Source organism: Diuraphis noxia, unplaced genomic scaffold (genome assembly GCF_037042655.1).
Source record: "Diuraphis noxia isolate RWA-SAM2 unplaced genomic scaffold, SU_Dnox_SAM2 contig0005, whole genome shotgun sequence".
In the NCBI taxonomy this organism is placed as follows: domain Eukaryota; kingdom Metazoa; phylum Arthropoda; class Insecta; order Hemiptera; family Aphididae; genus Diuraphis; species Diuraphis noxia.
The window spans coordinates 4913827-4930232 of record NW_028301715.1 but is presented as its reverse complement, the minus strand read 5'-3'; the positions used below and the strand labels follow the sequence as shown (position 1 = coordinate 4930232).

Genomic DNA, 16406 nt, shown 5'->3' with positions numbered 1-16406 from the left:
AATATGCGTAAAGAATTTTTTAAACGTTACGAAAGATTAACACGCGTCGATTATATTACACGGTGATTATAAATTACCGCAGCGCGTAAACATGGTTTTCACCTATATATATATTATAAGCGATTATGGTATATTAATATTAGGTACCTATAGGAAATATTGTTATTTTATACATCAGCTGCCTCGCCGCTTCAGCCATACTGCACAAATATGCACTAGCGTCTAATTTATGATTTTTTATTTTTTTTTTGGTTCGACTATATTGTAGGAAATGAATATTCAAAACCGTTAATTGAATTACAACCGAATAGCCCGAATACAATATAATATAATATAATATATATTTATACGAGGCAGCATAAATAGGTATACATATATTATACCAACTTTAACGCGTATCGATTCTTGCGCTCGTACGATTTATTTTATTTTTTAATTTTTATTCGGAACCGGCCAGCGACGCGAAACATAATATACTTACATTATAATTATGTCGACGTATCTACCTATAATGCATAAAACGATAAACGCATCACGTGATGAATATTCATGAGACAATATCACCACCCGATTTTTTTTTTTTTAAGTTACGCTAATATAATATAAAATAGACAGACATGATATTATAATGTTAAATATCGTATGAAACACGTTTCCGCGGCCATACACGTTCGCCGTACCTAACCTGCAGCGGCGTTCAAACGGAATATACTCGTACGGGTTGTTATAACATTATGGTCGCGATTAAAACGGAATTTATCATTCGTATACACAATATAATATATTATACACAACACGCCGCGCACATTACAATAAAATATACACACACTGGCAAATTGCTGCAGTGCTATTGTCGAAACACGAAAATGTCGTGTTTGCGCATATTTTCTCGTGTTACTCACAACAACAACAACAACAACAACAACAATAATAATAATAATAATAATAGTAATAACGCCGAGGAAATCGTTCGTGCCAGGTTCGTGCGAACCCGACGGGCCGCGACTACAAAAAATAGGCATATAATATTAAGTATAAGAGGAAAAAAGACAAAACGGCTTTTCGAATGATGACGATAATAATGTGGTCTATTGTTGAACAATAATAAAATGTATTCTATTTTGGTCAATGGCGGCGGCGTAACGAAATATCGCGAACGGCGGCTATATATAGTCGTAATATATAGTTTACCTGGTACCAATAATATGATATTATCGTGTTGTGTTTTTAGTACGCGTTTTTCAACACACACACACAACACACGTGGAAATATAAACAAGCACGCCGAGTTCTGTAGTAGAGGGTACAACGACGCGCGAGGGGAATGTGAGATCCGAAGAGGGCGGCGCCGGGCAGGGAGAGACCAGTACGGGGTCGGGTCGTTAAATTAGCATACTAAAGCAGAAAATACACATATATATGTGCACACACGATATATCCATATATATATATATATATAGCTACTACTACGACTCTCCCTCTCCCTTCCACCCTCTCACTCACTCTCTCTCAGTCATTTGATCACACACGCGTGTAGGACGGAGAAACTGAATTGAATGTACGTATACATAGCGAGTACATATTATATAAAATACATTATAACTTCGTACCAGCTATATTATCATAATATACTAACAAATTGGCCAGCCAGGAATCCGCTTTCTCACTTTTTTTTTACTCTGACTCGGTCGTTGCTATTTTTTATTTTAATTTTTGTGTTTTTCGAAAACGCCACATGATCGCTGTTGCATACGACTGGTGCAGTCGTTCAGCGTGCACATATTATATAGATACGATTTATGACCGACTTGCGATGGCGACGACGTTACCACAGAAATCTATGCCTATATACCCTCTACCTTACTGATTGAGTACGATGCGTGAATCCATCAGTGATGGCAAGTTTATTCAAAAATTAAACCTCCAAACATCGATTTAACTATTTTTTGTCTTATAGCCTATAAATAGTTTCTTTTATTCGATCATACAAACATTATCGTGATCGTAAGACGCAAAATCTATCGTTTATGTGTACGGGTAAACAGTCATATTATATTATATTACACTATACATATACAATCCTCGTTGGCGGGGTGGTGGGCGGTGCAGGCGACGTTGAACAAAACATGTGTGCGTTATAGATTATTTTTGGTAGTTTTAAAAAGAAAACAATATATTGGGGAAAATAATTGTGGATTTCGGACTTATATAATATAGCCCCCAGCACGTCGTGTAGTGTATAAATTGTGGAGCTGGAAGAAGGGGTCAGACCTAGAGACGTCCGAGGGAGCAGCGGGAGTGGTAAGAAGAAATCGTGCGGAATTAAGTGGTCCGAAGAAAAATAATGGTTTTCAAACTGAAGGACCTAGCTGCTGGCTGGCGGTGGCGTTCGGGAAGGTTTTTCCTCCGAGCGAGTAGTTTTTCCGACAGCGTCGGTGGTGGTGGTAGGAAAAACAGACAGAGCCGTGGCGAGATGGGTGGTTCGAGAGAGCTCGGGCGGCGAGGGACAGTTTCTGCGATAATAAATCACGAGGGATTCGTAACGTTTAGAGAAGATAACGAAACAAGGGAGCTTTGTCATCGGTGTATATATATGCGACGGGTTGCGGGTGGCCTGTATAATAATATATAAATAAACGGATGCGGAGGGGGGGAGGGGCAGGAGAGTCGAGTGTAGAGTACTATACGGCTGGAGGACGGAATAGGAGAGAGAGAGAGAGATCGTTTATCAACGCTCGCGCGTCGTTGGTTCGCCCGCGCTCGGCGCGTCGCAGATGACTCGCGGTGTGGGAGACGGGACGAGCGGCGGAACCGTACTTGCGCGCGCGCGCGAGCGTGTCCCGCTGCAGCGGTGAACCGGAGCGACGGAGACCGACGCCAACGCCGCTACCGCCGTCGATGTCGTCGCGGCCGGCAATTGCGCAGTCGATACTATCGCACGCCGCGCGCTTCGCGTCCCCCTTTTTCGCACGCACGCACGCACAATGGTCGTCGTCGTCGGCGGCGGCGGCAACGGGTGGGGCGAAATACATTTTTACCGTCCCCCTCATCGTTTCATCCCTTATTCGCCGCGGCGCGCGGGGCGTCGCGCGTGCGATTCTTATCGGACGGCCCCTCTTCGGGTCGGTCGTTGTCCGGGGGTTGTGGGGCGGGCGGGATGGTGGAGGGTTGATATAATAATAATAGTAATAATTTCCTCTATACATACGTGGGCTATTTTTTTATTTATTTTTTTTTATTCCCATTATTTCCGTGAGCGTTTTTTACTTTTTCCATTCAGGTGTGCGATATTATATGTATTATTATATAGGTACCTATGTATTGTACGGTATTTTTTTTCAATCCCGGCCCGGTGAAAATGGCACGACGGGGGAGATTCGCGGACCGGTAGTGTTTGGCGGAAGGCGGGTACATTATATGGCCAGGTCGACGGCGATTCGGAAATCGGATGACGTGAAAAAAAAAAAGAAACAAAAAACAATCGAATTTCCAACTGTCGGTTGGACCCGTGAATGACGATGATACACAGCACGCGTACACGTTATATATATATATATATATATATATATATACCTATTAAAAATGGATACTTATTTTTCCCCATTATATATTGTTGTGTTGTATAGGTATATACGTGTTGTACAACACGGTTTGACCGTACGACACGTTATTTTCCTCGAAGCGTATCACTTGGCAACGGATTTGTTGTGACAATCGGAAAACGTAATACCATTAGTATATTATTACAACTTTGACGATAAAAGCTCAGTCAAAGAACATTGTTATATGTGCATTTTTTGACGCGTATAGAATATTTCGTGATAAACTATTTTTTACGCGTATGCGGACGCGAACGAAACGCTATCGACGACAAAGAAACAATGCCCAATAATGTTACATTATGCGGAGGCAGGTAATGTTAATATATAATAAAATAATGTATGTAAAAAACGAACGTTTGCGAGGCGGCAGAGTTCAATTAGACGACCGGTGGCGGCTGGGTTGTTGTCAACGACCGTTATCGCCGTCGTCGCGCGTCCAACTGCCATTCTGTTGTCGTCGGATCAACCGGGCCCGGTCAATCGGGAGGTCTCTCCGGCGACCGGCGACGATACGGCGTGTATTCACAATCACGCCGGTGCCGCCGCCGACTGAATCGCGTGCGTTTATTTATTTTTTATACTCCATCATTACTTTTGTGTTTCTTTAAATAATAATACGACGACGACATTTGCATACACTTTGCACTATGCGCGCTGCACACCACCACTCAACCATGGTATATTATGAACGTACACGACCGCGGTAATAAACGAAAGCGGCGGCGGCGGTTTGACCGACAGCCGGTTGCGGGCGGTACGGCCGCCACTGTTCGCCATGTAAGGATTGACGTGCCGCCTGCACCGGGCGCTTTTTTAGCATTATATATATTATTATATTTACGCTCGCGCACGGGGGCTTTGCCCTAATTAACTCCCGAGGTCTACATATTATATATATTTTATATACTTCTGCCATCACTGCACGACCATCAACCGCGAGATGGGCACACATGTACGACGTGCCTACGTATAATCTACATAAAATCATCGCGTGTGTGCGATTACCTATATATATATGTATATACAGTATACACACTATATTATAGGTACAATAGGTATATAGGTATAAGTATATTATATATGTTAGTTGTGTGCACTTTGCCCGTTCTAAATATGTACAATCCATAAAAACCAAATCGTGAGTTGTGAGTCACTCATATTATATTGTAAGTACAAGTTGATCAAAGGTGCAGATCGAGTTAATGCACAAATTTGACTTGTGCTGGCTGTTATAGCTCCCCATGTCAACGTTTATAAGAACGTTGAGTTATAATAGTTTATATAGTCAGCAAACAATATATTGAACTCTGTAGAAGAATTTTAAATCAAAAGTTAATATGGGGAAAATTATTAATCTAATCCAATCATACGTCAAGTAATGAAGTTTCTAAGTTGAATTCTATTGAATAACTGCAGTGCAGTCGGGTTAAATGCAACAGATAATTAATGTTTTGACTTGGCTTTAATATTTTTAATCGTAATGTAAGTAGGTAGCTACATATTGGTGATAATTTTTTAGTAAGCTACAATATGTAGGATGCGCAGACGTGGTGCATAACCGAAAGTGGTAATTATTCGTAAATCGTCCAAGGCCTCGTAATAATATGTATGTTAAAAATTTAAAAATAGGTGTGATTTCGCGCCATTTTTCGATGCTCTATAGCGCGTATCATAAAGTATAATATAGTATGCGTTGTATTCGTAGTAGCGATATATTATAATTATTGTTATTATTGTTGTATAAATTATGCCGAAAAGTAAAAGCTGACAATGGGACGAGCCGGGCAGAACGAACGGACCGCGTGCGAAACGCACCGGAACGAACCGGACAAAAACCGTCTGCCACCGCCGCGTCTAAATGGCCAGCCGGAATATGGAATAGGTATTGTAGTTATTGTAATTATATCGTTGTGTTATAGAGATGGTGAAAATCACGAAGATTTCTTTGCCCGGCGATCGGAACAAAATGTATAATAAAAATATTATATATATATTAATATATATCAGCACGGCGTATAATTAAATGCCTATTATCGTTGCCGACGGACGCGTGGACCAATTGCAGTGACGTAATATCGGCCGAGAGTTTATTAGCGGCGCGAACAAAATGAAATAAAATAAAACAGCCGTAGTATGTAGAAATTGAATTGTTTGGACCACTGGTTCGAGTGAAATCGGATTATCTCCCCTTCTCGCGCGACCAGCCAATGCTTTTTCCTTCGGTACCTATTTAAACATGATATTATGTTTTCTCGGTGTACGAAACCGTATTCACAAGTGTGAAGTGTGCAGTATTATTAGTGTGGCCACAACGTATATATAAAGCACGTCATCATCATCATCATCTACACGACTATTTATAATATCATCCATATAGTATATGTCAGTTCGTGTGTGGACTCTGTTGGGAAAGTTTTTACCACATTCGATTCGTATATTATATATTGTTCAGCGGCGAGTGTACCGTATAATATGCGTTTTTAAATACGTAACTCATAAAATATGTATATAAAATATACTTAATCACGAGGAGAAAAAAACGGATTGAACTTTTATGATCGAGAACGGATCGTTCGGCCGAGTGTAATACATTTATGTATATCAGACGAAACATTATTTTAATGTTCGCCGCTGCAGTAACGCACGCGTTTGGTGGGCGAGGGGGTGCAAAAGAAAACCATTATGCCGAACGCCAACGATCATAATATATTATATTATGTTATTATAATACTCTTATATTATATATGTATATAGGTGCTTACATTATATTATTATACATTGTGCCGTCTGACACGAGTGCGAAAATAAAATAAGAACGAGAGTAATAGGTGCTGCAGTCACACCACCGACGATAATAATTCATATTTTCGGATACTTTATTCTATACATTATATATATATATATATATACCTACATGGTATACAAAGTTATATATTATATCGTTATATAGGTATATAGTAGAGCCACCCGAAAGTGTTGTGCAGTGAGCTCACTTTGCTGGCACGCGATATATTATATTATATATTGCTCAGCTCCAAACACGATGTAGCACGCCGGCCGACCGTTATGTATAGACTAAACTGCACACACAATATCGTGTATGTGTGGTACGCGTTCTCCGTAAGTCTTGTGTGTGTGTATTGCGCAGCGGTGCTCCCATTATATGTAAATTCGGTCGTCGTCGGAGGCCAGGGGAAGAGGAGGCGGCACATAGTAGGTCGGCCGCCGTCGGTTTAACTTTAACGCCGATATCGCAGCGGCGTATTATAATATCATATATTATTACGCGCGTATGGAACACGACAAAATGAATAAAAAATTGTTCATAATATAATATATGTTTGTATAACTATATAGGTGCGCATAATATTATGCGTGTGCGTGCAATAGCGAAAAACGAAGACCGTATGGTGACACGGCGAGACAAATTTGTACGACTATTATAATACGATCATATAAATACTATAATATATTATAATATGTATATCTCGTGTGCTGAGACCAGTGAGACCGACGATCGTATACGATAGTAATAATAACAAATAAAAGCGCGCTCGACTCCATTGCAATATAATATGTATATGTATTTTTTAAATTATTATCTAAAATAGGCGCTGTTTGAAAGATATTTTTAATGTAAGTACCTATATATACCAAATATGTGATAGAAATTCTCTCCGTATACAGCAGGGAGTGACATTTTTGGTTAGGTACGGAAAAGAAAAAGTTTTAAAAACAAACGTATATAGTGCAACTATATCATATAGGTAGGTACATGAAAAATTTTAAAGCGAGTTTCAATGAAAATCCTATTTTTGATTTTTTTCTTTCGTTCGACGAATCGATTTCCACATCTATATCATTACATACATATCCACTTAAATGGCACGACAAGCCACGCGATATGACTCGATTGGGGGGTGTTGACGAATATACGAGTATATATATATATACCTAGTATAGAACGAAGTATACGAACAGTTATATGCGTCAAATGATGGTCGCGAGGGGTAACCGACCGTGGTAACCGGTTGTTATGCCGGGGACGAAAAATAAAAACGTAAACGGGGTTTTGAGCAAAGGGGACGAATTTCGAATATGGCTACTCCCCGCGGTCCCAGCAGCTGTCGCCCCTCGTTTTTCGTGCAGCTTTCCCACCGGCGCGCGACCGAGTAAAATACATATAGGAAACGCAGTGCTATATATATATATATATTATATACAGGGGACTATATATACTACACACACGCAAACGTAGAAAAAATATATGTATTCTATAATATATATTATATAGTTGCGTATATACAGCGTATCAGACAGAAAAATCAATATCGTAACGAATAGGTATAATGTATATAATATAATATAATATAGGAGGTTCTGGCGTGGCCGTAGTGGTGGCAGTGTCGGTTGAAATCATCGATTTCTATTTACCGAATAGTGTATAGCGCGATGATTACGTTTGCTTTTTTTTTTTAATTTCCGTGGTTTTGTTAATGCGTATTTGTGTGTGTGCGTCCCCCCTCCTCGCGATCGTATATTATATATTCGCGAAGTGTGTAAAAAAAATACAACATAATACAATATATATATATATATATTATATTAAACCGCCATAGTTTGGTCGATACACGCCATACACCACATTCGCCTTTGACTGTCGGTCGCGTTTCACCCGAAAATATAATATTGTATAGGAGAGGTGCGAGGGTAATATAATATGACATAATAATTCTGTACTGAAGAGATAAATCGAAATATTACACACATTGAATCAGAAGTCCGACCAAGTATATATATATATAGGTACTGCAAGACGCAATATTATTACTTTCTATCGTCGCCATAATCGTTTTAAGAAAAGTGCGATATAAAAGTGTTGTATAGGTACCATAAACGCGCAGGTGGTGGAGGGATGAATTTTTATCGTATCGTTTTTCCCGCTTTTTTTTAGACGCACGACTGTCGGGTCGTTACTCGTATAATATATAGGATATTATATACTACGCCATCATGCTATCCAACGCATATAACATTTTATATTTTAAATTATGCTTAACAGACGGTTTATTTGAAACTCGCGCACAGACAATTTATTCATAAATTCTACATAATTTATATGTGCATATTGAATATATATATAGAATAATATTATATAATAGGAAATAACATATTGTGCGCACGCGCGCGTGTGTGTGTGTGTGGTGTCGATAGGGGGATAATGGCAGATATATTACAAATTAGGACTTTGTTTTTGTCGTTCGGCACGTGGAACATAAAATATATACCTAAAGTCTGAAGAGAGAACGAATTTACATTTTTTGCAAACGGCAAAACAGACGTATGTCAGTCAGTTATACAAATAACGCATAATGTATTTATATATTATATTGTCTTTAGAGAGTATAATACTAAAAAAGTATATTATACTGGAAGAAAAAACGCAGGTAAATACGACGACCTTCGTTAGAGGCACACGTGGGTAGGCGGCGGGCGGATTATCGTAAAATTTCGTCACGTATTTTAATAACGATATAACTATATATATATATAGGTACCACATAGCGGGTTGCACCATAATAATTCAATAAAACACATAATATTGTACAGGATCGATGATATTCGTGTTTTCGTCGCGTTTGTTTTTTTTTTAAATTTCTTTTTTTCTTTTTTAACCATTCGCGTCTAAATTCCAACGCGGGGTAAATATATATTATATTATTATATATATTAAACGTATGCACACGACAGAACAATAATTTCATTGTGCATATTACACACACACACATCACGCTCGCACATGATGATATACACGCGAGCTCGGGTACATAATATATAACGAGCGCCAAAAGCGAACAATGGTGGCGATATTACTCACCAGACGTCTCTTGGGCTTAATCAGCGGCCGGTTTTGCCCGTTCATTTTATAGTAGAGGCCACACGCATTACACAGGTAGTGTCCGGTGCCGTCTCTCCTCCACAATGGAGTCGACGTGGCTCCGCAGTTCACGCACTCTCGTCCTTCTGCAAAACAAACACACAAACGCGTACACGTGTATAAATACAAAAAAATCGTGTACATATTATTATTATTATTATATGTTATTAGTAGGCATAGCAGAATGTCCCAAATCTGTTTGTACACTACATCATCACCGATCTATATACCTCTACCCATTATAAATACGTCATGTTATATAGCAGTATACGATAATATAATATAATATGTAATGCATATTAACCCCGCCAAAGGAGGTCTCTCACCTGGACGAGTGGCATGTACAATTTTAATGTTTTTTTTTTTTTTTTTGATAATGACCGACCGCAGAGCAGAAGACCTCCCCCCATCCTCCGGGTGTCGCGCGACGACGTACCGAAAATAATATTCCAACAATAACGGTATATTGCAATAATATTATATAGTATAATATATAGTATAGTCGGTATAATAATTTATCATCTGCAGATACTTGATTAATTCAAACGATTAGGCAATTTTTTTTTGTAATTATTGTACCAACAACCTTTTCTAATCCCCGCAATATTATATTTTATTATACGTATAATATATATACAGCATAATATACTAGGAGGATTTGACAATTTTACATTAAAATAAGACCTTTTATTAACATGTCATATCTTCCAGATACATCGGCAAAGCAACAGCAATAGTGTGGTTATGTTATGATTGTAATATTTATATTACGGGTCGACTCCGTATATCGATTTTAACAGATTATTCTATTATAATATTACCATTATGTTATCGCGGAGAGAGCAAGCGATAGATGAAAATGATCACGCACACGGCGTGCGACTAAAAGTCAAAATAATTATTGTTTCTTATTAAAAAAAAAAAATATATATATATATATATATATATATATATATATTTTAATTACGTTAAGCACACGCGTCAAAGGTGTGGCGGCACGTCATCGCGCACTGCCATTGTCCGGAGGAGGAGAAAACCGTTTAACCACACGTCGTGCCAATGCTGAACCGATATGGGTAGTAGGTATATTGTAATATAGGTAAGATGTATGTAAGCGTTTCGCAGTGTGAAAGCCAAAAAAGAAACGGAAAAAATAATTTCCAAGAAAAAATACTGGCACACAACGACCTCGTCTCGAGCGCATACATATATTACCGCTTCAGCTATACAATATTATAATTTATTATAGGATCTAGGTATGTATACAATATATAAATACAATATTATATGCACGCAGTGTTGTTGTGTTCGATCTGTCGGACGTTAACGAAAAATCCCTTTTCTATGTAATATATGTTATTTGCATATACTCTATAATAAACTTGTGCGCGCGCACACACACACACACACACACATTGCAGGACACGATCAGCGAGCGTATATATTATATTATATTTATCGTATTCGATTTCACGTTATAAATAGGCTGTTTTCATATCACACATTATAATATTATTATACACACTGCTGAAGCAGCAGCAGCAGCAGCAGCAACAGCAGCTCCTTTCCAAATTAATAGCCACAATAATAACCCGGCACCCGGCCATTATCTCGTCCCGGCATCACGAACTTCTCTGTATATATGGATGGATACTTACACCTATAATGTACACACATGCGTACGTATTGTGGGTAATTACGAGCGCGAGAGAGCACATATTACGCGCATATATATTCTTTTTTTGTTTTTTTTTTTTGTACCAACTCGTCCCTCTGAGATATAACGCCGCGTTGCAGTTGCCCACAATATATACGTATAGGTATATATAACCACGTGTGTGGATCTCTCCGCAGCAATCTCATTTCGAACTTTTGCAACTATCTGTTATATCTATTATATACGTGCACACGGTATAGTTAGGAAGGTATATACTGTTATTATTGCGACTATATACCAAAAGCCTAATAACAAAATTGTTATACATATGTATGGTATATAACGGAACGGGTATACCTATATGGTTGTAATATTGTATGTGTTGTATATATCTACAGGTATAACAATGTATAACGTCTATAATAATAACGAAAAAAGGAAAGAAAAAAAATGATAATAATAAAATAAATAATAGGTACAACAACAACAACAACGACGACAACAACGGTGCGATGTATATAATATATATACAGTTCGTGATGCGTGGGCACTAGAAACGACCGTCGGTATGTAAATTTCACTGCTAATTAGACTGTATAGCGTATCATTACCCGGAATGTCCATTGGAATACGCGCGCGAGCTCACACACACACACACACACATGCATATTTTATACATACACATGTATACGAGTTGCTGCCGGGACGAAAATTATATTGTGCGCGCGTAATACCCACATACATATATATATAATATGTATACACCTACTGTAGCGCGCGAGTGTGCGTGTACGATATTATAGGTACCTATATATGTTTACTTATTTCACTCAAGACTCCAAGAGTCTTATTTTATTTTATTTTTTGCGAGGGTCGTCGTCGTTATATTATTAGCTGTCAACCGAGTGTAAGGTTTGTGGATAAACGAGAAGGTCCATTGTTGTGTATATACACACACACTCATGTAAAAGATTTTATTTCCAATCTACTTAAAGATATTTTATACCCGGCTCCGAAGAATACCCTCTTTCGGAATTGATATCTCTCTCTCTCTTTATATATATATATATATATAGAAATAATAAGTGTATTTACGGGCAACTGGTCATTTGGAAAATTGAGTTTTTAACCGATCCGAATGTATACACGTATATATATATATATATATATATAACGGGTATATTTAAGGATCAACCGTCCAAACGAAAAGAAAAAACCGTTATCGCACCCCTCATGCCATTCAATCATATAAATATAAAGATAAATGTTGTTTGCAGTGCGCGCGCGTGTGTGTGTATGTATGAAATTAGTAGAATAACGATGACTGACCCAGTTTTTGTTTTTAACAACTCGACTGGGCTTAAGGGACGATAAAAAACAAGTCCAACTGCAAAAAATAAAAGAGGAAAACGTAATCCAGAGGATCGTAAAACGCAGTTGGTCGTAAAATGACGTCGATCGCTGCTAAACCCAGCGGCTATAGAGACTATGATATAGATATACACACGATATGTATTAAATATATAGACTGTCCGACTGTCGAGGGAACGCTTATAATTTTTTTAGTGAAAAGGTCGTGTGGTGATGGCGGGAGGGATGCGATTAAATTTGAAACAGCGAAATTCACCCTGGCACAGACGACACATCACGACGATAAGCTGAAAATAAAATATGCATCACTCATCTCGCCTCGAGAAAACTCGCCACTAAACACTATACGTGGCGGAACCGCATGAAAAGTGCATCAGGCGGTCCATTTTCATTTTATCATATTATGCGCCGGAGGATAATACAATATTATTACGATATCGTACACGATGTGCTGTATACGACGGATATATATAATATCAGTGTGCGCTGCAGAGGATCGATTTAATGACGAAGATTTATCAATATATTATATGATCGCAGCGTACAGCAGGGTTGTTACGGTCTCTTCTCCGCAGGAAACGAATTGGAGCGCGCCTGCGCGTTACGTATAGGCCACTTATACCTATATAATGTATACTATATATTATTCATTATTCAATATTATAAACATATACGCTTCGCGTATACAGAACTCCGGGCCAAGGACTCATTTCAACCAAAACTCGAGTCGAGGTCGTTTTTGTAGTATATTTTTTTTTCTTCGAGCATGCGCGCGCGAACTTAACCCAATTACATACATATTACCTATATTAAACTAAAATATAGAATAGAACATATTATGTTATAAAAGATATTTGACAACAGTGCAGGGACTGGGAACGCCATTTGAAGGGAGGAAAAGTAACAATTTAAACGATAATATTGGCCTTAGATAAAAATGTATGAATAACAGTCGTATAATACAGTACGGTGCATTATAATAAAATTATAATGGTAGCACTTTTTTCATGCTTAAACATCAAACCGATTAAGATAAATGCATCGCTGCAACACAATTAAGTTAGACAAAAGTAAAAGTAAGCAAACAATAATTATTATGACATGTTATTACGCTTGTGTATATAACGTGTAAGAATTATATCGGCCTCGTTTAGAATTGAAATGGCGTCGCCAAAGCGCACAAAAAGAATATAATATTTTATACTATATAGGTATATTGTCAATGCGTCTTATTATTGAATTAGTTTTCAGCAAGCGAAACACCCCTCAACCAAACGCCATGTTAATATAATGTTGTTAGTTTTTGTATAATATACCTACTGCAGTGAGCAAAGAAAAAGTACCTCTATACATAATAATTCATACATAAAGGTTTTAAAGCGGAAGTATAGTAATAATAATATTTTAAGTCCGCGGGGGTGTTGTTATCATGTGAGGAAAAATAATGTATTGTATTGTATGTCTAATGACGAGAGCTGTAAAATTATGTTATTTACGTCGTATGTTTGTGTGTGTGTGTGTAATGTCGGCAAATCGTCATGCTTCAGTCGGTATACATATATAATATACCGATGCATTGTATATATATATGTATATAAGTAGGTACCATTAACGTGCGACCCGCGCAGCCAATATGGCGGCCGCTCCAGTGTCGCGTGGAGGTAATAACGCAATTCGAAATGAAGAATAAAAAAAAAACTATGGTCAGCGTGCGGATATAAATTATGTATATCCATACCCGTAGTATTTAAGCGTAAGTACTATAATGATATTATTGCGGTGACAACCGTGCGTATTGTATTATTTGGGATTTTTATAAATATTAAATTTGACACTATCTTATTAACCGTCAGAACGTTGAGTACCGACACGCACGATCAATCGAGGTAAGTATATTATGATAATGAGTTTATTTTAATTTTAATTAACCATAATAATATTATTTACAGAATGTGGAAAAATTAACTTAAAATAATAATATTAAATGATTCGGCTAAACCTCGCCATGTGCAGTGTATTATCGGTCATCAGGACGGAGGTCTAGAAAACGAAATAGCTGTTGTTGGTACATGTCAGTTTCACGAAAAACGCGTTTATCGTTCATAACGACCTCTTCCTCCTCCGTAAATATAATAATATTATATGATATTATTACAATATTATGACGACAATGATAGGCAAAGCGCAGGTACCTAAGCTGTTGCTGCTGCTGCAACAAGCAACCTTGACGAATATCTATCGAGACGGGTTGATGACATTACGCGAGACTACGCGCACACGTCGTTATTATATTATTAATATAATAAAATTAGACGTTCAAAAGTTGTTCGATTTCGTGACATGAGTGGAAACATATCGTATAATAAATATTATATTATATACCCACGTAGATGTGCGGATAGCAGGTTTATATACATCATAATATTATACCTAAATGCAAGATTAACTAATTTAGAGATTTTAATAGGAGACGTCGCGACCAGATATCTCTGGATTTTATACTGTGTATAGTGTGTACCTTGTGTATGTGTAATTGTCAATGTGTGTGTGTTTGCGGTCGTTAATGTTGTTTGAATATTTTAAATTAACTATATATAGATAAGTAATTATTTAATAGTCATTTGGACGAGTAATAAAGTCAACAGCATAAATCAATTATCGTAGTAATATGTTAAAATAATACCGTATAATATGTTATATTATAGGTATGTAAATGAGTTAGTACTTAACTATACTACAATTTAAATTTGTTCGATTTCGACAATTATTATTAAATCGAGGTAAAATAAACGTAGACTTTTGTCATATTATTGTAAACGATTGTGCTTAATATCTTGAGATTAAAATATAATTACTATTAATTTCCTATGAATAAACGTGAGGGTTTATTCGTAAATTCAAATCGTATGGTTATCGCACGTGGACGGAAACCTTTGACGAATGCAAGTTTTTTATATAATATATACAAAATCCACGACTTGGTACTGGTGAATTTTTATAATCTCGCATTTAACACGTTCATCTATTTTACGTATTAATGTTGGAATGTCATGACCGAAGGTATATGGTCGCAGAGAATTTATGAAATATGTATTAAACGAAAAAAATTCATACATTGCGTCGACGGCGAAGCGATAAAAAACGATTAACGTGCAATTAATCTCGAATTAACGACCATAATAATTTGTGGTAATATACACTCGACCGCGGATATATAATAATTCGAAACAGTGAACTTATATTATAAAAACTATTTATAAATAAATTTATACAATACCGGAGACGGAATTAGAATAATTTTATATTTATTTTGCTCGCGAAAATTGTGCAACTCGAAACGCCGCCGCACCCATATAATTGTATGTATTTTTTGTTATTGCGCGTGTTTTTAAGTCGAAAACTCTAATAGTGCGAGATCGGGTCGACTATTATAATATGTATACACGACAAACTTGAGGTAATACGATAGCTCGTTATGATAACCGGTATGTACACTAATGTCTAGTATATTCAATAATGTAGTATAGGTTAAGTACTAGTTAAATAGTAAGTTGTGACTGGAATTTCGCATTATATATATATAATATTATATGTAAAGATATACACATCACATAGATATTATAATATTTATGTCACAAAATAGTCAAAGAAATAGTATTGGTAAGTGTATAATAAAATTGTTAGGTATACATATTGTATAAGGATAAAGGGAGTGCAACTAAAGTATTCAGTACCTTATATGTTATGTATTTGTGTAGATGTCAGATGATGAGTATAAGCAAAAAATAACATCGGATGATGAACTGTAAAGTAAGCAGAAATGAATTATATATTATGC

General features: G+C 37.0%; 1 protein-coding gene across 2 annotated transcripts in view; it reads right to left on the bottom strand.

Moving 5' to 3' along the window:
• Nucleotides 1–16406, bottom strand: part of LOC107164272 (uncharacterized) — a 62171-nt gene that overhangs the window by 18056 nt on the left and 27709 nt on the right. For both annotated transcript variants that reach the window (XM_089228431.1, XM_089228432.1), the window contains exon 4: nucleotides 9481–9626. In XM_089228431.1, coding sequence (XP_089084557.1) covers nucleotides 9481–9626 — 146 coding nt within the window. The remainder of the gene's footprint in view (nucleotides 1–9480; nucleotides 9627–16406) is intronic.